Genomic DNA, 27,840 nt, shown 5'->3' with positions numbered 1-27,840 from the left:
TTGGGCATGCGTTCATCTTCCGTGATCAAATTCTGGCTTCGGAACTTTTCCCGCGGTACAAGTCTTACGAATGTACCAGGCAAATTCAACATAATAATATAAAGATCGACAATCACTGGTAATCCTGGATTAGTTTATTTTAAGGTGAGTTTATGTTGTTATCTGTAGAACATAATAAAAGTGACAAATTCACCAAATTCCATGAGAGGATTTTCACGAAATGTCTTAATATGTCGAATTCGGAAGCTTTACAATAGGCTATTAATTGCATTGGCCATTCATGCATTGTACTCTCATGCTCTGCATGCTCATGTGCTGCTAGCTTTCATAGGTCTGATAGTCATATAACGACCAATAAATACTGTCACTAAAAATAATAATTTTTAAAGTTGTTTTTCTCTAAAGCTGGATAAAGTTGGATGTACTTTGTCTGAATTTCCTGTCAATTTTTTGGAATTGCTTTTTTTTGGCGTGACTTGCCGTGAGACACCTGGCCTAGCGATGGCGGATCTAGAGCTAGAGCAGTCCAAAATGTCCGCGTAGTTCCCTGTTCCCTGTTGCCCAACACATCATCATTTTCCGGACGCACAAAAAATTTTGCGACACGCATTTAGTATTTTACCGACCAAGTCCAAGATTTCAGTTGTGCATCCAATCGGACACATTTTGAAGACTAGCGCCATGATAGCGGGAGCTTTGGCTTGATTTTTGACCTATGAATGATTATTTGAGCCAGCACACCAGCCCTCGAATTAAGGATCTGAAGGGGCATGGCAACTTTTTTAGGGCAAGTTGATAATTGCCTTGGATTTTCACTAAAAAGGCAAGGCACAGCTGGAAAAAGTGGGCAATATGGGAAGCTCCTTGCCGGGAAATTCAGTACATCTCAAGGGAAACAAGAGCTATGGAGAAAAAAAAATCGAGGAAAAGTCCAAATATTTCTTTAAATATACCCTTTTTTCACCACGCACTGTAGTGTAGCACTGGACGCCCAGTTATGCCCGACAGTCGCTCCCCGAATCCATCCCATCACTCACAAGGTTATCCTGCGTGGTGCGCGTCCACCATCGCCCATCTTCAAAAACCCTACATACCGGTACCCGGTACGTGAAAACAAGCAAGTACATGTACAACAACGTGTGCTACAGACAACACAATATAATATAGCGATAGCTCACACAGAAAGTACTGTAGGCCTTACGACATCTGTACATGCACGATGCATTTGCAATTAATACTGCAATGCAGTCAAACTTTCCGTAAACAAACTAGCGAGCGGTGCTGCTAGTACCTCGCGTTTTGCGCCCAATGTGCAGCCTAGTGTGACACGTGACAATAAATAATATTTTTTTCTTACACAAATAACTTCACTTACGATATTATTTATAACATCAACAGCACTATCTGTCATCATTTTTAATTTCAGATTTGAATAGAAAAACTTTTAATATTTACTTAATTTTATCTAGTGCTGTAATCGATTGTCGTAAGTATCGATAGTCAGAAAATACATAGACTTCCGACATGTCGAAACACTCAATGTCAGTATCGATACACAAACGACATGGCACACATGCTTAGGTTATAAATCTCAAATCAGGTCCAAGGTGAGCTTTACATCTAGAATACATGCATCATGTCGTCTTCACGATCTCCAGCCCCTCCAGTATTGGTAAACTCAAATCCGTGTTTCAAACTGCGTGAGTATCGATAATAGTATCGACATGTCGGATGTTTGCCTCCCGACATATCGATACCCAGAAAGCTTATCGATTACAGCACTAATTTTATCGTAAATAATACGAAAATTTACAACATATTTCTAAAAGAAAGAACAATGATGGTAGTAAAATATCTAGTACGTCATCGAAAATAAATAAATACGATGTCTAAAATTGCATTGGGAAATCCCAGACTACGTCATAGAGATGTCCCAAAAACATAAACATTCGCCCTGCTATTTAGATAGGAAACCCCAACGTAGCATTTAAAACACGCACTGCTTGACACGTGAATGCATGCTCATGTTGATAAACAAATCATGCGGCATCATCGGCACTGCGCCCAAATGAATGCAGAGTTCCGACGGTCGTCTATTGTTCTTTCTTTCTTTTAACTCATTTTACAAATATTATAAACTTAGTTCTCGTAAGTTTTAATATTCTCAATCTCAAACTTGTATTTTGTATTGTTGTTTGGCGTTTGTTCTTGTTCTTGTTCAATCCATCCATCCAATATGTTGGCATGACATCGTACATGTAGTTTTCATATTAACATGCGCATTTATGATTGATGGGTGGGTGGGTCTTACCTTTACCAAAGTTACCGTAAGGGTGGGTGGGTAGCTAAGCAATAATTTCACTTGATTGACACATCACGCTTTTGACACAAACCTTTTTTCAAGAGTTTTATGGGCATTGACGGCCATTTTTTCGCGGGAAAGTGTAACTAGCTTGCCGGGAAAAAAACATTTTTTCAGGCCGTGCAAGGCAGCACGGCAGTTTGTAATATTTCAAGAGGGCATCATGGCAACTGTTGAAAATTTGAGAAGGGCACCAAGGCAATTTCTTAAAAGCGAAGAAAACACACACAAGCAGTCTGATAGATGATTTTATAATGAAGGGGCAGGGCTGGGGTACCGAAGGCAACTTCATTTGAGGGCACGGCAAGTGACTGCCGTCGGTAAAGGACATATTTTGAGGGCAGTGGGGATGGGCACCCATGGCATTAGGCTAATGAAAGTCGATTCCTAGTTTCCCGTTACCCTACTCCGCTCAAAACAATTTGCTGGCCAAATATTCCATTATTCCATGATTTCTAACAAACTTTAACATACAAATAAATAATTGTGGTTTTAAATAATCATAAATCTCTTTCTGTTGATTTTCAGGGATTTTCTTTGCAGTAGAAGCATGGTATATGGTTAATAATGAATTAATAATGAATACCTACTCAATTCTCTGTCCTGCACTTTTGATCTGCTCTGATCTCATCCCATAAAAATATTGTCAAACTTAATTTTGATAATAGTTGTACAATCACCTTCATGTGGTTGTAAACTACATCTGTAAACTACAAATTGTGATTTATCACATGTATACATGGGTAGTTATTGGTTTACACCTGTAACAGATGCAATAATGAAATGGTATAAAATAATGAATAATGAAATAGTCACCTACACAGTCATGAAAAATTATGTAACGGGAAACAACTTTCACAAGCCTTATGCTGTGGGTGCCATGGGTTAATTCGAGGGCTGCAGCACACTCAATAATCTTTCAAAAAAATTGCGGAGGGGGGTAGGGCTGTGAGATTTTACTGCCTTGGCGACTTTTTATGAGATTTTACGACTTTTTAGAGCAAGAGAAAGCGTAAATCTCACGCTTTATGCATGATAGTTGATACAATGTAGCCCCGATCAATAGATAGCAGGAAATTAACTGCAAATTATGAACTTATAATTATATATGGTATCGATATACAAATTGTTTTCATCAGATCACTAGTACATATATTGCAGTGCCAAAATTGGTTGTACAATGAATGGTGAAGTTACTAACAATGGTGCCGAAGATGGCGGCACCAACAAAAAAGCTTCGGCAGCTGAGAAAATCGTCATCCTGGATGCAGGGGCACAGTATGGAAAAGTGATTGACAGGAAGGTCAGAGAGCTTTGTGTTGCCACAGAGATCTTACCACTGGATACGCCAGCATATATATTACAAGAAAAAGGATTCAAGTAAGTTGCTTTTAAAGCCAAAATGTATGATTTCTATCGAATTTAAATTAAGGATGGGAACGTTAAACGCATGTACTGTTAAACACACACATGCAGGTGTGTCTGTGTGGCAAGCTGTGGAAAACTGTTTCATGCTTAAAACATCAAAACCATGGCCTTTTGCACTGTTTGAGCTTGATTGTGATTGTACTTAATGCATAATTTGAGTCCATAATCCTTAGAAAGTCACCCATCCCCAAATTATTATATTAGGAGTATATAAAGTTAAAACAACTTGCAATCTCACAATAGTAAAAAGCAAGTCACACTTATTTTTTTTTTTTTTTTACAGAGCTATCATTATATCAGGAGGGCCAAGCTCTGTGAATGATGAGGATGCCCCAGTGTATGATGCTGCTATATTCACATGTGGTCTTCCAGTGTTAGGAATATGTTATGGTATGCAGGTAAGAAAACATGGTTGCATTGGCCTATTCCAGTTGAAATCCATACACCCCTTAGGCCTAAAAAAAATAATGTTTGGTTTCCGGTATCCCGACCGACCGTGTTTTTTATTTTTTCAGTTTTGTAGTGTCCCTGGACCTAGACCTAAATGCTAGGATCATTCATGGACATGGTTGACCTAAAAAAAAAAATTGAATTTTGCACGGTGTTTTGTGTTTTTAATATGAAAAGTGATACTTTGTTTTCATGTCATACTCTATTAATGATATCAAAATGCATTGAATTTGAATGCATTTTGATATCATTAATAGAGTATGACATGAAAAGAAAGTATCAATTTTCATATTAAAAACACAAAACACTGTGCAAAATTCAATTTTTTATTTATTTTTTTATTTCGGGTACCCGGGCAGGGTATTTCCTGCCCGGGTAATGTAATCTCGGGCGGATTATTTTTGTTAGGCCTTATGGAAGACATAACCTTAATCTTCCACATATGGCAGTGTGAATTTCAAATGGGTGAGTCCATTTGAAATCTACATTCCCAGTGTAGGAGATTAAGGGGGTACTACACCCCTGGCCAATTTTGTGCCTATTTTTGCATTTTTCTCAAAAATTATAGGGCATTGGTGACAAGTAAGATATGTATATTATAGGGGCAAGGACTAAAACTACTGCACTGAAAATTCAGCAACTCAAGGCAAGTAGTTATTGATTTATTGATCAAATATTGGTTTTCCCTCATTTTTGACTAAAACTCCACAACTGTTGTCTTTAATTTCTGAATTTTTAATGTCGTTTTTGTAGTTTTGGCTTTTACAATATACATATATTACTTGTCACCAATGCGCGCTATAATTTTTGAGAAAATGCAAAACAGGCACAAAATTGGCCAGGTGTAGTACCTCTTAAGGTCATGTCTTCCATAGGGAGTGTATGGATTTCAACTTGAATAGCTCATTCAGTCACACATTCACAGAAAAATTAATTTTGATTCTTGCATGGGGAGAACAAAAATCGACTGTATAGTCAGGCAAACATGCTCATAGGCACAATTATAGCTGAATTTGCCTCAAATTTATTGTCGAGTAATCTGTGCAAATGGATTTGCTTTAGTCAAGTTGTCAAAATTCTAACCCTGTTAAATTACCTAAAATTAACTTTTTACATAATGCTACTGTGTTGTAGCACTGGTCTGTAGAGCTGGAACAAATTCCTGTGAACCTGTCCGTCCCTAATGTACCCAGGTCTGAATTTCCAGAACGGGTTACAAGCCTTTGACTAGTTCACAAGTTAACATAAACAGTTCAGTGGCAGCAGTGTGTTGGTTCCAGCCCAAATTCAAATTGCAAATAGCCAGAATTCAATTCCTGAGATTTTACATATTAAAGATCAAACCTTGTCAATTTATAATATTTTGCTTCATTTATTCATAATTATACCGTATTCCCTCGATTAAACGCCCCCGGGGGCGTTGCATTTTCCATGGGGGGGGGGGGGCGTTTATTAGAGGTTATTTTTAGTTAAAATCATTAGGCCAGCTTAAAGTCACACTTTAGTTAAAATCATTAGGTCAGCTTAAAGTCACACTAAAATGACGAACTATGAACTAGAAACACTGACTTTTGGTTCACTTCCGGGTTTCCGATGCAGATTTTCGCCAATTATTGCTGCTATTATCGACTATGTGAGCAACTTGGTAAGCTTACTACACAAGATAGCATGGAAATATCAGCATTTTTGAAAAATCTTGGTTGAAAAAAGTGGTGGGGGCATTTATTTGAGGGGGGGGCAACTAATCGAGGAAATACGGTATATAATAATTAGATCATGTCCTGTATTTCCCAACAGATGATGAACAAGGAGAGTGGAGGTAAAGTAGTCAAGAAAGATGTGAGAGAAGATGGACAGTTTACAATCACCATCAAAGAAAATATTGCCTTGTTCAAGTAAGTTGAAATTTTGCACGATAACCATCAACTGTTGATTTCCTTGAGATTGAGTAACTTCCCTTTCCATACCGCCATATCAATTGCTTTCTGTCTATTATGCTGGCTGTTCATTTAACAATTTCATCTTGTATCAATGGAACATGATGTATGGCAAAGGGTTAGTACAAGAATACCCTATAGCTGCCAGGTGATACACAATGTAGTCCATAGGGCAGCTATTGCAGAAAGGCCTTGTTGTTGTACTTTTGTACTGTTTTCCTGACACTTCTGTGGGCTCTGGAATTGACCATTTTTGGCCATCGAACTTTGCCTGTTTTTGTGCCTACATTGGTTGTTTGGTTTATCGCGTCTGTTTAGGACTTTATGTGCACACTGATTTTCATCACTTGTTCTAGTGTACTTTTGTATTACCATTGATTCTTGTTGATTTTGTAAGTGTAGCTCTTCTGTGTGTTTTGGAAATGGTAATTTTTGGCTATCAAACTTTACCTGTTTCTACTGCCTATATGCTGTTTTTGTCCACCTTCTATGTACCATCTAGTCTGTATTTTACTTGTTTCCCCACATCAAGTTAGTGTATCTTGCTCTTTTTCTTTGCTGTAAATCCAAATTCAATTATAATTTAACGGGTAAATGGACAAGAAGAAGTAGGGAAAGTAGATATACATAATTAAAATTGATGAAAGCAGTTATCTCAATTATGAGTTTCAAGCCCTGACAGTGCCAATTTATACATGTAGCTTGAAATTTTTATAGACAAAAAACTAATTGTCCCTGTTTACCCATGCAAAACTTGGGGAGCTGATCCTGGTTGTGATGGTTCATATAGGTCGATTACTCTCTGTACATTCATGGGATGGTAAATGATTTGGGCCACCCTGATTTGTGGCACTCTGTAAATTGTGCGGCCTTGTGGGTCTAGCTACATTGTAGCAGTGTACTATAATGATCAGTTTCCCAAGATAAGGTCAACATCACATCGTATGGCGATCAATAAAGCTCAATAGATGATTTATTTAATTAGCTAACCAACCGTTTTTGTTTGTTTGTTTGTTTTATTTACCTATACTAGGGGATTAAGTAAAGAACAGCAGGTTTTATTAACACATGGGGACAGTCTAGACTCAATAGGAGATGGCTTCAAGGTAGCAGCAACATCAGGCAATATTATAGCAGGTAAGATGTCAATCACAGAAAGAATTCACTCCTCGTGAAGTACCTGAAATGAATTACCCATAGCAGGGGATTAACAATGAAACGCGGATTAGCCAAATTTGCACGCTACAGGATGCTGTACAGAAGTTGCCGCGAATTACAAAATTTGACACACGTATGGGGGCCGCCATGCTAACGGGTGCTAACACTACGCGTACAGTACGCATTCCTAACTGTCAAGCATCAGGGGACAACGATGATCTAAATGGACTATCGCCAAGTCTAACGTGTAGGCGTGTTTAACTTTAGGGTTAATTTTCGTGTTTGAAACAGTATTTTCTTGTATATCTTAGCCCGGATAGCGGGATTGTTGGTCGATTGGATGTAAATAATAAAAATTAGTTCATGGATGCGCTAAAAATGTCATTAAAATATTAAAAATAGCTGTTCAACATTTGAAAAAAATACACTGTAGCAGGCTTGAAAAGTCTAACCTTGGATGCAGCAAGCCGTGATTTTTACGGGTAAATTTATTACTTGAACGCGGAGCAACGGACGCGATGCAGCTGGTAGAAATCGCGGCTTCCATGGCGGCTTCCATAGTTTATTACTTTTATCATAGAGTGACACTTCCCAATCTTATTTATTCCCTGCCCATAGACGTACATGTAATTGACATCAGCTTGACTTCTGCCAGATTCAAGCAGGGCACTTCTATTATTATCGGGAATTGCCTGTCACATGATCGCACACAAGGTCGTAGGCAATTGGTGGGACCTCATCTGCTCAGAACATATTGACCCAGGTCAGCATACCACCATATCCTTCCCGACATGCTTAGTAGCCAAGTCCGCAGAACAGTGGATCCACACACTATGTACACAAATATACATTTGGCCACATTTTATTATACAATAAATACTGAATTTATTAAACATGGTAAGAAATATTCTCTTGCAAATCAGTTATACGATGGAACTGGTAGGCATATTATAAATTCGGGATATTAAATATCTTCCTGACCAGCCAGATCAGCGCATGGTCAAAGACGATTCCTTGCTAGCCACAGACCGTCCGCTGGAATTAGTTGAACATGAACCATTTGTTACAATGGCTGTTGGTGGGACCTCATCTCTCTACATCGATTGAAAAATTGTGATCTATAATCCCCGACATTGCTCTTATGAAGTCACATCCACCTGATTCAAGTGTGGTCTTCCAAGTCATTAAGTTTATTTTGATGTCATATGCACTTCTCTCATCAACCTCTAGTTATACTACCAGGGGGAAGTTCTTATTTAAAGGAAGATGCAACAAAGTAATGTGTACATCAGTTATGAGGATTTCCATTATGGATTGCTACTTACAGTTATTGTTTTCAGTGTTTTTCAGCCTATTTTTGAATCAAATTCACAGGAAATGGTAAAAAACATGGTTTTCAGTGTTTTTTTCCAAGACCAGTTTTCATGCCTGTACTTCTGCCATAATTAAGTAATACGACATACCACTGTATGACACACAAACTTATAATTGAAGTTTTTCAGGCAGGTGGTGAAACTATACCATTTTTCACCATGGTTTGGCAGTAACATCAGTGCATATTTCATTGGACCCAGTTTCAAATCTCTAGCTTTCGCTCAAAATTGCTGGCGTGCACACGCTTGAAGTCACCGCATAGATGCGTGCATGAAAAAGCTTCCTCAATGCTATGACGGTATATGATGGTATATCCACAGGTAAGATATATTCCCTTCCATGATTGACACAACAATATGGCATATAAGTGTTCTTCCTATTCTTCTAATTTGTTTCCTCTTCATGTTTTATATATAAATATGTAGCTATTGCAAATGAGAGCAGCAAACTGTATGGTGTGCAGTTTCATCCTGAAGTGGACTTGACAGAGAATGGTAAAACTATGATGAAGAATTTCCTGTTTGAAGTGTGTAAGCTTAAGGCTGACTACACAATGAAAAGCAGGGAGGCCGAATGTATTGCTGAAATCAAGGAGGCCGTCAAGGACAACAAAGTACTGGTAAGCTACAAGATTACAAATGCACCTTTTCTGTCAATTCTGTAAGTCTTTGCGTTTGGACACCTGGCGTCTTCACCTGTCTTCACGCCGATATGCACAATCGCTAGCGTCCATTGTTACTGCACACTACAATGCCGTGAAGGGTGCAGTAATGATGTGTGCATTGGCGTGACAACATCAGTGGGCCAAATGCAAAGGCCTGTGGGATTCACCCAAAAGGTGAATTTCTGACTGATCGAAAGCTGGCATTAATTGTGTATCATGTAGGGCTCAAAATACTTTTTATCAATTTATCAGTTTTGAACCGATTTTACCCCTGTGTGCATATTTTGCCATTAACAAATATTTGGGCCCAGGCCATTTTGGGCCTTGGTGCAGTGGCATCGCAGATCCTATTTGGGTGGGAAACTGACCATGATAGTAGGAGTGGGCCTGAGTGGAGGTCACAAGCTGTTTTTAGACAATTTTCCTATGTGATTGTCTATATATTTCAAATCAATTTGGAGGGGGGGGCGTGCAACTCCACTGCCCTGGTCTTATCTTAGTCATGGACAACTGCTAGGTCACTAATCATTGATCAAACACTTGCATACATGATACAGGTCGGTGATAAGATCAAAGAAAAATACATCAGGAAATTCTGAGAAACTTAAACCTCCAAAATTGAAATTTCAGTGCATGCTATTTAACTGGTGTGTTCATTTCATGTTTTTCAGTGTTTAGTGAGTGGTGGTGTGGATTCTACTGTCTGTGCTGCATTGATGTCAAAGGTAAGGCATATGTGACCATCCACAACGAACCCAGGGTAAAGTCGCCAGTGCTTATTCAGAGACATGGACCAATGAGCATAATAGAATCAATAGAAAGAATTTCAAGAGCAAACTTGATTTTTGAGAACCTTATTTCCCACGCAGTTATGACATGTGATATATCATTTTGAAGCTTGTTTTCTGGAGATTTCAACTGTTCAATAATCTTAAGGGGGTACTACACACCTGTGGTAAATTTGTGACTATTTTTACATTTTTCTCAAAAAATAATAACACACTGGTAACGAAAGTTATGTATATTATTGGGGCAAGGAATCCTATTACTACACTGAAATGTCAGTGACTCAAGACAAGCGGTTCAGTATCTATGATAGGAAGTGAGGTACATCCTAGCGGTACCTTATTTCTTATCATAAATAACGAACCGTTCGTCCTGGGTCACTGAAATTCCAGTATAGTAATTGGATTCCTTGCCCCTATAATATACATAACTTTTGTTACCACTGTATTATTAGTTTTTGAGAAAAATGCAAAAATAGACACAAATTCATCGAGGGGTGTAGTACCCCCTTAAGATATTCAAAATCTACCAGATCTAATGATAAGATTTCTTAAAACTAAAGGTGCATTTGGACAGGTTTGTAAAATACTTTCTCATTGACCTTATCTGATAGTAGACCAATCAGTCAATTTGAAGGAGTATTTTGTGATTCTAGCATCCTTTTTTTTATGACATTTTTCAGTAGATATGCATGAAAAAAGCTTTTCCCAAAAATTTCAGTTGATCCATAGGCCACTGTGTTTTAATTGTGTTATATTAACACAACAGGACGTAAATACAAATCTGACGACATTTTTGCTAAAAAAATTAATCAGCAAGAATTTTTTTGAACATAAACGTTATGTAGCCAGAGGTTTCCAGTGGTATGTGAATCTCAGCTTCTTTTTAGAAAAGTGGGGGACGAGGTTATGGATCACGAAATGCCTCAATTAAGTCAATGAGACAAAATTGCAACACTCTTTGCCACCCCCCACTGTGTACTATCCAAAGCGCAATCTATATAAATATGCAAAGAAACATTTCATATGTATAATTTGAAAAGTACATGCAATAGAACTGTCAGCCATAATTCTAGGACTGTGCTATTACACTCCTCCTCATGTCCATCTTAGGAAATCATTAATTATTCTGCTAATACTTTTTTTCAGGCATTAAAACATGACCAAGTAGTAGCAGTCCATGTTGATAATGGTTTCATGAGAAAGGATGAGAGTGAAAAGGTGGAGGAATCATTAGAAAGACTTGGACTTCACTTGAAAGGTAAGCCAGTAGAAAAGTAATTTCTATGAGTATCAGCAAAGAAGATATTTTGGCCCTTTCCGAGTACTATGTAACTGCTCAAATTGTAGAACACATGCATGAGAATTTTCCTGCCCAAGCAGGAATTCCTGCCTTTTTGTTGTCCAAATTTCCGCATTTTTATTTATTTTTGGCCCGTTTTGGAGAATTTTTGCCATATGTTTTTAATACATGTTTTTCCTGCTTTTTCAGAATGTTCATGTTTTGTCATTAATATCTATTCTCATGCCTGAGAACATATCCAGTTTTGCCTTGTGTTTGCACTTTGGTCCCTGACTTTCAAAGTACCAATTTAGTACTACTAACACTATAGGTTAACAAGGGTCATTTGTAAATACTGATAAATTTACATTTTGCAGTGCAAACAGTCATAATAAGTAGGAAACCCAATAAAAGGAAAATTGGAAAATAATTAATTGTGCAACAACAATTTCAAATGTTTGTGTTTGTAATCTTTTGGACAGGATTCGTAGCGGTCATTAAATTCCTTAAAAGTCAGTGAATTTGAAGCAAGGTCATTAAAGTCATTAAAAGTCATTAAATTTTGTAGAAAAGTAAAAAAAGTCATTAAAAGTCTTTGAAATATATTTGTATGAAGGAAAAATAAAAATACGATGTATTTTAATAATTATTTTATTTAATTTATGATTACATACCTGCCAACCGTTCCGCTTTGGCGGAACTGTTACACTTTTAAACCTCAAAGTCGGTTAAAAGCGGAACGTTCCGCTTTTCACGAGAAAAAAGAAATATTAATGATGATTCTTTCTGGACACATATATTTCCAATTTTAAAATGAAAATTCCTTAGAATCCTGACTGGATGACTAGGCTAGATAATGGTACTCATTTAACATGCATGTGGTCACCTTTTCATGCCCAAAAGACTCCCAAAATTGATGCATTTTGGTCGATTATCGGACCTGCATGTTATCAGGTTTTGCATACAAAAACTCATCTCTTTTTCCTCAATGAATATTACCTTAGTAAGAAGTATGTAATGTGTATTAATGAACGATGACGTTTGAGATGATGCTGGACTGATTTCGTGTAGGCCTATATGTATACTCTAATATCAAGTCATGTTTAAGTCTAAATTAAATTGAAGCAAACTTGGGTCAAAGGTTTGATATGAACCTTTTAGCTGTATCCTTTGGCTTTGTGTGGCCGTCAGTCGGGGTGGACTTGGGGTGGGGGTGGGGGAGGTTGGGTAGGGGTGTGTATGTATTTCCCTTGGGATAGGCCTACTATTTTAGTCCCAATTTGTAGTGACATCACTCTGTATGTTTAACATACTGAATTTTACAAATTACTTTTATCATACAATGTATTCTTCATGCACATTATTACCCCCATGTGGGCCCCCTCCCACATACCCAAGGTGTGGGGGTCAAAATTTGATGAATCATTGTTTTTATATTATGCATTATATATATCAATTTCAGTCATGTAGGCCATGTTATTAGGCAAAAAAGAAACTTTAAAGAATGTCTCTCATGTACAAAAGTATAGGAAACTGAAAACTTTAAAGCATGTTTTCTGGAAGAAGGAAGCACTTTTTATTAAAAGTGTAAAACAAGCCAGGAGCTTTGAAATACACATTAGTACCCCGGCCCTTCCCATGTGGGCCCCTCCCACATACCTGAAGGAGGGGTGGGGGCAAAATTTAATGAATCATCGCTTTTATATTATGCATTATATATATATCAATTTCGGTCATGTAGGCCATGTTATACAGGCAAAAAAAAACTTTGAAGAATGTCTCTCATGTACAATAGTATAGGAAACTGAAAATTTAAAACCACTTTTATAGGATGAAGGAAGCATTTTTTCAAAAAAGTCTAAAACAGGTCAAAATGGTGTAAAACCCTCTGGCTTCGGGGCTTCATCCACTCGACCCCCACCGGGGCTTTGCCCCTGAACCCCCGCTGTTATATGCTCGGTCGCCCAAGTGCTCCCGCGCAATATGTGTTCCACTTTTGGGGTTTCTGGGGTTGGCAGGTATGTGATTATTATGTATTACTTTATACTTTCCCGTTAGATAAATTAGAACAGTAGATTAGTTGAGTAACCCTTCAGAATTCAGCAGCTGAACCTACAGGCTGTAGTATCAATGTATATTTGTATAGGGTAAAACTAACTGGTACTTATATTAAGAGGTACAAACATAACTGGTACTTATATTAAGATGTACAAACAATACTGTTCAACACATCCGAGGTATGAGATTTAATAAAAAGTCATTGAAAAGTGTATTTGAAAGTCATTAAAAGTCATTGATTTCACTGTGGTCTTGACACTATGAACCCTGTTGGAGAGTACACAAATTATTGTTGCAAAGAGGCAGCCATCTGGAAAACATGAAAAAATGATGCCAAGTATATTTGATGTTGGTTGTTTATCCATTAACCCTAACCCTACCCGTGGTTTTTTGGCTATCGGAAGGGAAAGAAGGAACGAAAAAGGAGAGAAGATGAAGAAGAAAGTCACTTGGCACCCCCAGGATTCGAACCTCAGACCCCTCGCGTGCCACGCAGAAGATCCCCAGCATGTAGCTACACGGGTGACGTTGGCCCGGCCAACGATTCCCTGGGTATATATGACTTGGTCTGATTGCGTCATCAAGTCCCGTGGAATGCATGCACGCAGAGTGGTTTTAATAGTGAGCTTTAGTGAGTCCTAGTTGGGTTAGGGTTAAATTTGTTTTTGTTCTCTCTGTTGTGTTTTAGTTATTACTGCAGCTCAACAATTCTACAATGGTACCACCTCTATACCAGTAAACAGAAAAGATCCCAAGTCACCGAAACGGGTCACAAAGACACTCAACATGATCACAAACCCAGAAGAGAAACGAAAAGTTATCGGCGACATGTTCATGAGAATAGCGGACGAGGTTTGCATGGAGTTGAACTTGAAACCTGAAGATACCATACTGGCACAAGGTGGGTTGTGATTCATTTGCATATGACTACTCCCTACTCCAGAAAAATGCAGCTCTAATTTCTTGGAATTAAAAAAATATTATCTTGTTTTGCCAAATGAAAAATAGCTAAATCTTAATCCTTTATTAGTTCTAACTGGCAATGAAATTAAAATTTGGACAATTTGAGGGAAAATGGGCCAAAAACATGTAATTTTGCATGTTTTCTTACAATTGTAGTCATAAAATTCAAAGACTTAGCACAAGTCTAAGCATTCAAAATCTTGATTATAGGCTAAGAGTGAGCTCAAAATTTTAGAATTTATGTTAATTTTCATAATTGGTTATGGAAAATATTAGAAAATGTGTTATCTAAAAGTTAGAATGCATAACTTGACATATAGTCTTTGGGCTTGATATCACAGCATACGAAAATCACCCTAAAACGCATGTTTTTGGCCCATATTAGGATTTAGCTCCGTTTCATTTGGGAAAACAGGATAATATTTTTTTAATTAAATAAAATTAGTGCTGTATTTTTATGCTCCACCGAGATGTCTCGCTAGATAAGCTAATAATAATTGGGAATAATCATCCATTGAGGAGATAACCAAATTAAGATGACTTTGTCCCTTTGTGCACATGTGATCACAGTGTAAGATTTAAACAAAAGTATTATGTTCTTGGTGCCAGAAATTTCCTTTATTGATACTGAATATCAAATGTGAATAGACTTAAGGGATCTAGAATGAGCGTTTATGGTGTTTCGACAGTATTTTTTGTGGGACATGAGAGCACCTCAGACGATCGAATTGCATTCTGAATACGAAGCATGTCTTTCTGATATCAAATAATTTTCATTTTTGAAATTCACGATATAATACAAATTTTATGACAAATTATTAAAATTTGATATTTTTGAAAATTTTGATATATAACAGTCTTCGAAATAAATTTTATAAATCTAATGATATATTCTTAAAGTGTATGTAGCTGGGAGGAAAAGCCGACGATCAATTGAAAATGTTGACCTTTTATATTGAAGATATGGATTTTTTTCCCCAAAAGACCTATTTTTTTTGGTGTTTTGGGAAAAAATCCATATCTTCAATACTTAAAGGTCAAAATTTTCAATTGATCGTCGGCTTTTCACCCCCACCCCCCCCCCACAGACTCTTTAAGTATAAATCATCAGATTTATAAAGATTACTTCAAGTACTGTTAAGGTTATACACAATTTTGCCATTTTCAGAAGCAAAATGGGATGCACGTAGCCCCCTTTAAACTTTTCTATTTCTGGAAATAAATATCGGAGAGAGAAAACGCAAACTACGTCTAAAAGCTGAAAGTGTAAGGGTCATTATTATGCTTGAATTTTCCACTTGGCTCAAAATGAAATGTACTTTTCAAACATTTCAATTTTTTTCAATATCCGAGCATCAAGATTTTTGGGAACACGGCCATAATTTCTCATTGGAAGTGGCGATTTTGTTGGGAACTTCGACGCACATTACAAACAAGTCAATAAAAGAATGTGCATATTCATTCTTGATATTGGTTGTCTCGATTTTTATATAAGCTTAAAATGTTGGCCGAATTTGAAGTAAAATGGCCTCCACTTGTATGTCGTTTTGTAACCAGTAATAATAATTCCGCAAGATTTCATAGACAAAATTCTGACCTACATTATTTCTATAAACCCTCTTCTGCATGCAGGTGCTATTTAAATTTTCATTTCGATAGCAGAAAATTGAGATATTTGCTATTTTTCCGACTCGCTGCTGCCAAATTGTCTAGTTTCGCGATAAAAAGATACAGCGAAATCAATTTTTTTTTCGAACCATTTCACCTCGTTTGCTTGTGCTTTGAAGTACAAACTTCAAAATTGATATAGTGATTCTATATTTCAAGCCGCGTCATACTGTGTTTTTCTTACCTCTGATTGTCGCTGCTCAAGGCCAAAATTCAAAATTTTCTGGACAGAAGTGACACTCTCATTTCTTTTTAAAACACGCTGTTTACGTACGACATTGTTACGACGGGCTGTATTTGCCAAGTGGTGTTGCCGAGGGCAAGTGGTGTTGCCGAGTTTGGATTTTAAAATATTTAGGTATTTTCTAGCTTAAAATCCAGCGCCAATGCTGCGCTTGCAACAGGTAGATATTTAGAAATCCATTTAAGGTATGGGTATGGGTATGGAAATTGGGGATCCCAAACAATTGGCATATGCCTATATATAGGCTATATGCAAAGGGATGGGGCATTTTGGCAGGCCAAGGGGAGGGGCCACAAAAATTTGGCAGTCCAGGGGGTGCGGACAAGCGATTTTTGGCTGGTCGAGACGGGAGGCAAGCAATTTTTAGCGAGTCGCTTGGAAATTTTGGCTTATAATTAGTAGGCTAATACCGGTACTGATTGCAGGCCGGGGGCGGGGGAGGGAATAAAATTAAATTTTGGCAGGTCGAAAGGAAGAATGACTTTACCTAGCACACATTAAAGGGGCATTTCGTGATCCACAGCCTCATACAACCCCATAGGCCTACGCCCTTTCTCACAAGTTAAGATTTTTATACCAGTCATCCCGCTCTGGCCACATGTTTAGGCATTTTCACGCAGATCAATTCATTAAGCAATGGAAAATATTGCCAAATTTGAATTTCGTTTTAAAAGCCTAGGCCTACTCCCCATTAAAAAAAACCACTAATTTTGGGGGATTAAAAAGTTCTGTAAAATGAAACAAAAGCCTGCCTCAATCCTAATTATTCATTTAATAGGCCAGGCCTTCATTTCTGAAAATAGCGGGAGCTCAGTTAGTCACTCTCCTATGTGTAGGCCTACTGAGGAGCTTGACAAGGAGCTCAATTATATAATATCAATATTAAACCATAGGATTTTCAAGAAGTGAGCAGCTCAATAAATGCCATTAGTAAAATTATTGGGCCTACGATTTTTATATTTTATTTGACTGTGATCCGTTTTTCTATAGGCTATACATGCCTACACTGTATATAGGCCTACCTTTAAAATTTCTAAAATTGGCGGAATTGAACAAGCTCTGATTTCTCATACGTCCAGCATAACCAAGGGCAACGGGGCGCCTAGCTATGGCCATACCCGTAGTGGCGGAACCAGAATTTTTTCCGGGCATGGGGCCCGGGGAAGTGAATTTGAGACGAGGGCACTTATTGCACTTGAAATTGCCGCATAAAAAGTGGAAAATTACATAATTGTGGGGATTTTGCCTAAAAACTGGATGAGAAAGAACAAATATTGGGGAAATACTGCCCCCTCTAGCGGGCGCCACTGCATATCCATCCAAGCTCATCCATGATGCTAGAATGACGGAAGTTCTGGCGCTGAAATTCAATTTCAATATCACGAGTTTTTATCAGGGATTTTACCAAGGGAAGGCGATAGTGTAGGGTTTTGCTGATATACCAGGCAACACGAGAAAGGTGTGGCGAAATAAGGGAGTGTTCATTATAAATATTTTCCATTATCATACTTTTGACGCCGAGAGCATAATTATTTGAAGCGTACATCGTTTCAGTCACATGGTCACATTATTTTCTGTTGAAAGAGAAACGCACATGTCTCTGATTAGCTCGGGATTAGCTACTGCGGCCTGCGTGCTGGTCTGTTGTTGTCGAGTGGAAATGGGAAATTTATGAATGAACTTCCGCAACTTTGCAACATCATCACGCATGGCGTAGCTGGGATTTTTTTCCAGGAGGGGCAAGACTGTAGGCCCTATGGGGCGGGGCCCTAATCCACCAAATTTCCCACTGGGGGCGGGGGCCCAAATAGACAATTTTTGCCAGGCTTATGATACATAATATATGGTAGGCCTATTGAGCTGTATTGCATATCGCTTGAATTCCCCATCTCTCTGCCCCTCCTCTCACCCTCTCCTCTCTTTTTCCTCTTTCTCCCCCCCCTTTCCCTCTTTTTTTTCCTTGCACTAGGGGCGGGGCCCAAATAGGCAATTTTGCAATTGCCCCCCGGCAGCTACGCTTACTGTCATCACGGTAGACATACGCGGTAGGCCTACAAGCAGGGCTGTCAACTGTCCCGCATTGGCCGTGAGTCTCACGCATTGGGTCACTTTCTCACGGTCTCACGCCAAGGTTAATCTCACGCCTAGGTAATAAATCTCACGCAAAAAGCTGCAAAATGAGTAAAATCTCACGCATCGTCCTGAATAATTTGTTGCTCCTACCCCCCCCTCCCCCCCCCCCCCCTTTTCACATTCCCGCACCCCGTGGCCCAAATATTAATGGTTCAAAATGAACATTGAGTCGGCAAATCCCTGCACGCCCAGCTCTTTATACAGACAAATATAGTAGGCCTATCAAAATGTTGTATTTTTATATTTTCTGGTGGACTCGGGGGAATATCATGTCATGTAGGTCACGGCGCTGGGGGGGGGGGGGTCTCAAGGCATTTTGGTAGGCCTACCCATGATTGATTTGGGGAGGGTTTTTTTAGGAGGGCCGACCATTTTTTTAAATAAAAACACCTCGGGCGGGTCTCTTCAAAACATTTGTACCGCGGGGATCAAAGTCATCCAAATTTGGCCTAATTTGACGCTTTTTTAAGGGCACTTTTGCCAAAATGCGCCCAAAAGTTGGTCTTCGCTGTAAACCCACCCATCATAGTCGTTGAAAAGGTAGGCCTACCCCAAAACTGTGGCACATCCACTAACCCGAGGAGAGACCTCCAGGGTAAAACACACCTCTAGCGGGACCAGATTTATAATTTAAAATAGGCCTACATTTTGGAAGCCAGTCATCACGACAAAACGGGCTATGGCAGTGTTAATGGTATTAACACTTTGATTTTAGGCTTAAATAACGAGTGTAGGCCTATAAATTACAAATTTGCACACACCCGGGGGAACCTTCTCAAGCTGGTTTGGGTAAGGATGTGAGGCTGTGACTCCGAAAAACTACGGTACGATTTTAAACCAAATTTGAAGAAAACAGACCCAAAATTGTATCAACTTTTGGACTGAAAGTTTTCGCAAATTTTTACTTTTTCGAGAAAATTATTGAAAATACCCTTCTTGAACCTAATTTTCATGACACTGAGGGTCAATAAAATCATGGCTAAAAATACAACAGAGTCTAAACTAAATGGCTGAAAATGCACCCCAAATCTGCCGCACATCCCCACGACACATTTCACCTTAGGCCTATAGATTTTGAAAATTGTCACAATAAAATAGGCCCGAACTTATCCCAAATTATCCCCCGAAAAAATATTTTTTTGCAGGTTTTTTTGAGTCTTATCATTTTTATTCTCAGAGAGGATATGGGTTGATATTTTTAGCAGGGTACAATTTGTCTTGTTTTTTGACGTTGAAGTTCCAGATTCTTTTTTTTTTATATGTTATTATTCATTTATTTATTTATACCCCGGGATTTATACCCTGTACGTGGGGAAAAGTACACACGGCAGCTACAGAGAAACCACGAAAAACTCCTGTGAAGTGCATGAAAATGCCCAAAATGTGCCAACCGAAACACCCGAACAGGAAGATAAAATAAAAAACAAAACCAAAAACCCAGGAAATTTCCCGAAATAAGTTCCAAATTCTTTGTCCCCACTAAAATATATGAACACTCCCTTATGAAGTCTGCCCTCTTCCGCTATTCTGGTAGTAGGCGTTGACAATTACCTTCATATTTTTGAAGCATGTTGAACCCGATTTGTTCTCTATTCACATTTTTAACGTTGCAAGTAACATTTCAAGACCTCTATTTGTGACAGGTATTTATTATCTTGCTAGAGATGTGCCTAAAGTTGAAATTCAATATTTCGGATCGCAAAGATCGAGAGATATAAAGTTGTTGAATATCAGTTTAACACCATGGATCATATGGGCGTCTTATATGAACGATTACGATAACTAGGCAAAAATGGCTGGGATACAGGTTGTGTAAATACGACATGAATATTCATGAACTATACAGATTCCATTCTTCTCTAATAATAAAGATGTCAATCACTCTCCCAGACGACAGTTGCTTGGCGCTTGTAAACAAATCGAATAATAGTGCTTGATAACAGCTAAAAAATAGGCTAAAACACATTTTCACACAATTTTTCCGGATTTTTTTATTTCACATGATAAGTAGACATATTTTCTTACGTATAAGGTAATAATATATTTTTTCTGGAGGTAAAGCCCCTCAACACTTTGTTTAACCTTAAATATCAAAAATATCAATTTTAATGATTTGCCATAAAATGTGTATTACATTGCTAATTTCAAAAAATCAAAATTATTTGATATCAGAAGGACATTCTTCGTATTCAGAATGCAATTCGATATGTCTGATGTGCGCTAATGTCCCACAATAAATACTGTCCAAACGTTATTACCCCTTCCCTTAAGCAAATTGCCAGTACGTGTATTTTTTTATAACAATATGGAATGTAAAATTAATTATTCAGCTAAATGTTTTCTCAATAACATACACAAATTTGAAATTGATCTTTTTGCAGTACATGTTTATCTTTGTAATTTGAAATAAATGTTATTGATTTGCAGAATTTTGTACACAAAATTATAATAACTGACTTTTGATAAGTCAAGTGCCTATTAATTATAACGCCCATTATATGCCCATTTATAACAGGCACATTACGACCAGATTTGATTGAGAGTGCTTCCAAAATTGCCAGCCATAACGCAGAGGCAATTAAAACACATCACAACGACACAGAACTTGTGCGCCAATTGAGAGACCAGGGTAGGGTGATTGAGCCGCTGAAGGACTTCCATAAAGATGAGGTGCGAGTTCTTGGAACAGACTTGGGACTTCCTATAGATGTTGTGCAGAGACATCCATTTCCAGGTAACACAATATTATTTTGTATTATCTTTCACATGACCTTTTCAGGTCCTATTGGGGGATTTTAAAATAAAAAAATGGATGAAAAAGAAATAACACAACTTAAAGGTTTAATTTAACCCTTCAATGTTCACTACTTATTTGTGGCTTGTGGCCAAAGCATCAGTCTAGAGATCCAAAGGTCATCGGTTCGAATCAGGCCAAATGTTTTTGTTTGTTTGGTCCTTTTTTGGGGGGGTCAACATTTTATATGCACTGGCCATCCCAATCACCCAAGAGTTAAATTCCATAAAGTCACTGTGGTTAGGTTGAAGTTGCTATGTATCAATCTCTCTCACTCGCTCTCATATCATTCTGTCAGTGTACTAGTGTCCTTATTAATGTATTTATGTATGTTTTTATTGCAGGCCCTGGTTTAGCAATTAGAGTGATATGTGCAGAAGAACCCTATATGGGCAGAGATTTTGCAGAAACTAATGTTATTTTAAGAATACTTGTAGATTATGCACGAGCAGCAAGTAAGGTAAGGCTCTTGGCAGGAATTCTGTTGACCATAATTGAGTACCTGAGTGGAAGAAGGGCCCAACTCCATCAAAACTGTTTTTGAGATATTTAGAAAAAACTTAATATTTGGAAAAGTTTTATAGACAGAATGTTTTCATCTTCAGGGGACCTTTAATACATGTATACAATATTGTTAACATTCGAAATTATATATGATGTTTCCATGGCAACGGTACAGGTCTTAATACGAGCTGGAGTTGGGCCCTTCTTCCTCTAATATACTGCAAGTGCCAGTTCCGTAAGCAGATGTGTTATAAATAGCTACAGAAATTTGATAATTATCCATTGCACAAGTAGCATGTAATATATGTTAGCAAGAAAGTTTATTGTAGTGAAAAGTAGATTTCATGGATGAACAAAATTCCTCTTTAACCCAATATTTGTGGAAGAAGGGCCCAAACCATGGAGTTGGGCCTGCCTTCCATGAAAACCATGATTAAGCGTACATGGAAGACTATTTAGAGAGTGGATTTTGGTTCATCTTTCATACACAAGGAAGAACAATCTGCTGGCAATAAAATGCTGGGTCTAACTGATTTTTGTAAAAAAATTGGAGTTGGGCCCTTCTTCCTCTCAGGTATTAATATGTAGCATTGCAAGTCATCTTACCGGTTACAAAATTAGTAAAGTTATACTTTAATTGTCCTGATCTCTAGCAAAGGGTTCCATAAAGCATTATAACTACTAACCCTAATTGTAGCTGTAGAATACAGCTCCTCTTTAACAAAGAACTTTTTTGTGTATTGCATGTATAAAGAGCATATAGTTGGAAGGTTTAAGATGCTGACCAGTGATAGTTGTAAAAAGCTTATATTCTAATTAAACACATGAATAGGAAGCTTTACTGAATTATGTATATAGCTGGTATTATTCATTTTATAATTTCCAAACAGAAGGCTACTTATTTATGTTACCTTTTTAGCCATCTAAGTGAAACCTATGTCCTTGGAATACACATACAATGGGCTATTACAATTGAAATCCATACACCACACTATGGAAGATATGACCTTAATCTCTCACACAGGCAATGTAAATTCATCAGGAGTCGCCCATTTAGGTAACCCTGTTTGAAATTCACACTCCCTGTGTGTGAGATTAAGGTTATGTCTTCCACATGGGGTGTATGGACTTCAACTGGAATAGCCCAATTTCAGAATGTGCACACTTTCCTCCCATTAATAACGTATATGTTTGTGTTGTTATTATTAGCCACATGCTCTAATGGGGAGAATAAAGGGCTCAACATCTGAGGAAGAGAAAGACCTACTGACTGCAATCACGGTGGCATGTGATTTATCAGCTACGCTATTACCAATCAAAACTGTAGGGGTACAGGTAAGCTTTAAACAACAGGTTTGCACCCCAGACCTGCATTGGATTTTTCCCTTGTCATTAATTAATATGTTATAAAAGTAAATTTTGAATTCTTCTGTGGTATGTGCTGTGCATCGAACGTACACAAGCATGAATGCAGAAGTGATAAACAATCACCCTGTTAACGCTGATTGGCTGATCAACAGTTATGACAACGACCATTAGTGAGATGTAATGAGTACACAAGTCCGAAGTCCAATCAATCAATAGTGGGACAATAGCCTTTGATGTCATCCGCACAGTACATCTTATGTCCACATCTTAACTAAACCTAGTAAATGTGCGTCGGTGTATGCTTGCAAACAAGGACACACAAGATTTTTCACTCTACACTGCGGACATATCAGCAACCGAGGACAGTCCTCTGTCTCAAACTGCTGCAGTAGACCTCAAATGCCTGCTAAATGCATTTGAGCGATACTTACTCAAAACTGCAGACTATGTGTGTAAAAAATACAGTTAGCAGTTGATGGCTAAAATTCTGTTTTGTATCATACTCACAAAAAGTCCGCCATTTTAATCCACGGTTTGGCAATGAAAACATGATACACACATCTGCGGTTAGATAGCAATACACACTGTTCTCGGTTGGAGGCAAACACACACAGGGGTGTGTGGTTTTGTGTGTAGGGGTGGTTGTGTGTCTTATATGTATTGATGTGCCTGTCTTTGTTTTGCATGATATTGTCCAGCATGAATTTGCCGGGATGAATTGTTATCCCCTTTTGCTTTAGCCACGAGGGTGATATTGTGATACTTCAGAGAATAAATGTTTTTAACATCTACTACCATGTGATAGAAGATAATTATACAGGTCCAATAATTGGATGGGTGGATAACAGTCGATATCCACAAGTGTACTATAAAAGCAGTCTTCTTTATTAAATAGTTCTTAACCTCTAAATTATAACTCTTCTAAATTGGTGAAATATTTGAATTGCATGTTACAGGGTGATTGTAGAACATACAGCTATGTAGCAGCTTTAACCTGTGATGGAGAACCTCACTGGGAAAACCTCTTAACGTTAGCTAAAATCATACCCAAGATTTGTCATAATATTAACAGGTAAGATGCTCACAAACTCAAGTTGACTAAATACTGGAAATTATTCCTAAATACATTGGCTTCCTTGATAGCTCAGTGGTATGAGCACAGGTCTAGATACCCAGGGATCCCAGGTTCAAATCCTGGTCAAGTATCAAATTTTCCTTCCTTGGTCTACTGTAGGGAAAGAATAAATTTCTTGCTAATCTATAATTGCATTAATTCAATAAGTGTATACTTTTGATAAGGCAAAAAAAAAAGTTTGTCTCAAAGCTCACGAGTGGTTTGAAAACATGCTAAATGCGACCCCCGACTTTTTAATGGTATTTTTGGAACAAAAGTCTGATTTTCGCCAAATTTTTCTGAAAAAAACTTAAAAATTTAAACAAAAAAAATTCTGCATTCTTTTTTTTCAAATCGCGCGATTTTACAAATGCGCGCGCAAGCTTTCAGACAAACCTTTTTTTGGCCTAAATAACATGTGAAGAACATGTTATTGATATCCATTGATATCTTTGCCATTCTGTCATTTCAGGGTGGTCTATGTATTTGGAGATCCTATCAGTCACAATATCAATGATGTCACACCAACCTTTCTCACACCAGGAGTATTAGGTACACTCAGACAGGCGGATCATTTGGGTAGAGATGTGCTACTCAAAAGTGGTAGGTCATTGCACAGTTTTAAAGCTTGTAAATTTTGATTGCCTTCAGCTCCAGCAATATTAATTAATTTATTTATAACATTCGGCTGAAGCCAGGCTAAGCCCAATAGTGCTCAGACACTACTAAATTCAAGGGATGCCATCCGGATATGACGGGACAAGTATATGGGAAAAGGTCCGATTTTAGATGCTGGAGGAAAAACCTGTGAGGACAAACAAACATGGATCGGTAACCGCATGTGGCACCAGGGGAATTGAAACCCGGCCACAGTAGTGAGAAGCGAGTGAGAAGACCTCTACTCTAAACTGTCCTCATTGGGCAATCTCATCCAATTGTTTAACCACTATTAAGTTATGTTAGCACATCTATGACAGTAACAAATGTGCCAAAACCTGAATGTTAACTTTTACAATACTTGTGATGAGCAAATCACTGAATGGGTCTTTAAGAGAAAGGATAAGGAGAACTAAAAACATGTTGAAGGGAAAAAATACTTATGCTGCAATTTTTTGTTTACTTTTGACAGGTTACTACAACAAGATAAGTCAGATGCCAGTGATTCTAGTCCCTCTTCACTTTGACCGTGACCCAGTCAAACATGAACCGTCATGCCAACGCAGCATTGTGATCCGTACCTTTGTTACAAATGACTTTATGACAGGTATTCCAGCTGAGCCAGGCAAGCACATCAAAGAAGAGGTAAAAAAAATATACTTGCTAATTATAACAGAATTTCTGGGTTTTTGTGAGATCAATTGAATTCAAAGGATGCAATTGTATGATAGTCCAGTGGAATTATTAGCGATTTTATATTTTTAAAATGGTTTTGAAAATGTCACTTATCCCGGTTTCAATCATTTTGATAATTTGTATAACCTGCACTGTCGAAGGTGGTCTAGGTTGAGGATGACACCTACCTTTACTTTATTTTCTCAATTTTTTTCTTTTATTTCTTTCTACAGGTGATAATCGATATGGTGACTGCTATTCAGACCGTTCCAGGTGTGTCTCGTGTCATGTACGATCTCACCGCTAAACCTCCAGGAACAACAGAATGGGAATGAAAAGACAAGGGCTAGGATAGATCTGAAAACAATGAAATGAAAAGACAAACAAAGGAAGGACTTGGAAACAGATCTGAATACAATGAGCAGAGTTGCCAACAAATTTCAGCCCGAATCGCGAGTCAAGTAATCGTACTCTCATAACCATTTCTATGTGACACCACTGGAAGTCGCGGGAGCCAATGTTGAAAAGTTGCCGAATTTTTTTCATTACTATTGGTTTATATGGGACAGAAAATTTTAGGAAGTCATTGGGAAAATCTTCAAAAGTCGCTTTATTGGCTACCAAATCATGGATTTGGCAACCCTGACAATGAGATGACAAGATAAAGGAAGGACTCGGAAACAGATCTGAATACAATGTGATGAAATGGCTCTGTAGTTTGTATTTTGCCCTTAAAGAGCCACCTGTGGTGGACTGTCCACCAGTCCCAAGAGAAATGGATACATACCACCATGTTGTCCTTGCACATGAAAACAAAATAGTATGAAAAAAATGTTGTACCCATTTAACTTTCACGTGTTATATACTAGATTTGGTTTACTAACTTTATTGGATAGTTAACTAATTATACATTATTTAGCACAACATTTTGGATAAAAGTTAAAGAAAATTAACAATTTCAGCAAATGAATCTTCCAGGGTGGGGTACTCAGTACAAATGACCATTATGGGGATGTGCCGCAAACATGCGTAGCATTTTCGGCCTTTTGGTATATCAGTGACCCCTTTTTCTAGACCAGATTTTGCGAAAAATAGACCAATTTTGCTTAACTGAAATTTTTGAGATTTCTTAAAAATTTGGGGGAAAAGTTGTAAAAATCAATACAATTTGTGTTTAAAAGTTAATGGATACAACACAAATGGAAGCAGCCCTTTAAACACTGTTAGTCAGACAAAGTATCGACATGAGCAATGCATTTTTAGCATTACATGAAAAAATATACATGTACAAAACCGGCAAAACCTTTAAGGTTAATTCTGATATTCTCTGAATAATTTTGCTCTGAAAACTTGGCTCTACTGTGTTTGTATATCATCACTTATGGAGGGAGGTTTGTGTACATTTGGATTTGCCATGAGCCCAACAAACTTTGATTGCAGGGTCTAGATTTAGAAGAGAATCACAGAATCGATTCTCGTAAGAATTGGTTGCGAGAATCAATTTCTCTCATTGTATCATACAGTAAGTGCAGTGACTATGATATATTTTGATTCTCGCAAACCAAGACGAAATCCAGGCCCTGGATTGTAAGTGAATGCTTGCTTGTAATCTGCATGTAATGCGTTGTGCCAATTAAAGAAGTGTACTAAGCGTTGGTAACAATTATGGAGGTTCACTGTTGGTTATCATGCACGGCAATCTTATTTGATGCATCTTATGGTTTTATGGCTATACAGATTCAGAGATCTCCAAGTCAAACTCTGTGCGTATGATAACTTGAGGGAATATGGACAAAACTAACTCCTTAACAGCACATTCAATTTACTTTTATTTCACCTTGTGGGGGAGCTTATATTTTCATAATGCTAGGTCATCTGTAACCTACATTGTGATGCGATCAAGGAAAATCAGCACCACCCTGCTCGCGTGACTCCTCTTTAGGGGCGTTGGGCAGTAAATAATCCAGATCCAGATCCAGAAATCAGTCGGAACCCAGAAATATTGATTATAAGATATAGCCAAGCAAAGGAAATATATTCTTTTGTTTCCTGTTGTTTTGGAAGCTCTTTTTTAATTAATTGCTCATATCTTTGGAACTGGTTGTTCAATTTCAATGGTGTTTTCTGCAAAATGCAGCTTTGTAAATGTTTTTTACTATCCTATAAGAAACTGAAATTTTGATATTTGTTAGTTCCGACTGATTTTGCTTGATCGCATCACA

The 27,840-nt window shown here is 37.8% G+C and overlaps 1 protein-coding gene across 1 annotated transcript; it reads left to right on the top strand.

Annotated features, from left to right (window-relative positions):
* LOC140160993 (GMP synthase [glutamine-hydrolyzing]-like) lies at window positions 1–27,525 on the top strand. The gene is made up of 16 exons (XM_072184355.1): window positions 1–144; window positions 3,502–3,742; window positions 4,074–4,188; window positions 6,038–6,135; window positions 7,211–7,314; window positions 9,135–9,328; window positions 10,045–10,098; window positions 11,308–11,419; window positions 14,187–14,399; window positions 21,022–21,240; window positions 21,645–21,760; window positions 23,014–23,139; window positions 24,129–24,244; window positions 24,759–24,889; window positions 25,416–25,588; window positions 25,852–27,525. The coding sequence occupies exons 2-16, from the start codon at window positions 3,543–3,545 to the stop codon at window positions 25,951–25,953; spliced, it is 2,073 nt and encodes a 690-aa protein (XP_072040456.1). The 5' UTR covers window positions 1–144; window positions 3,502–3,542; the 3' UTR covers window positions 25,954–27,525.
* Window positions 27,526–27,840: the final 315 nt, after the last annotated feature.

The sequence above is a fragment of the Amphiura filiformis genome, chromosome 9 (assembly GCF_039555335.1).
Source record: "Amphiura filiformis chromosome 9, Afil_fr2py, whole genome shotgun sequence".
Taxonomy (NCBI): domain Eukaryota; kingdom Metazoa; phylum Echinodermata; class Ophiuroidea; order Amphilepidida; family Amphiuridae; genus Amphiura; species Amphiura filiformis.
This window is presented reverse-complemented; position numbering and strand designations above follow the sequence as displayed.

Coding starts and splice junctions, on each gene's coding strand:
- LOC140160993 (XM_072184355.1), top strand. CDS start 3,543: ATGAATGGTGAAGTTACTAACAATGGTGCCGAAGATGGCGGCACCAAC. Junction 3,743..4,073: donor TTACAAGAAAAAGGATTCAA/GTAAGTTGCTTT, acceptor TTTTTTTTACAG/AGCTATCATTATATCAGGAG. Junction 14,400..21,021: donor AGATACCATACTGGCACAAG/GTGGGTTGTGAT, acceptor CATTTATAACAG/GCACATTACGACCAGATTTG.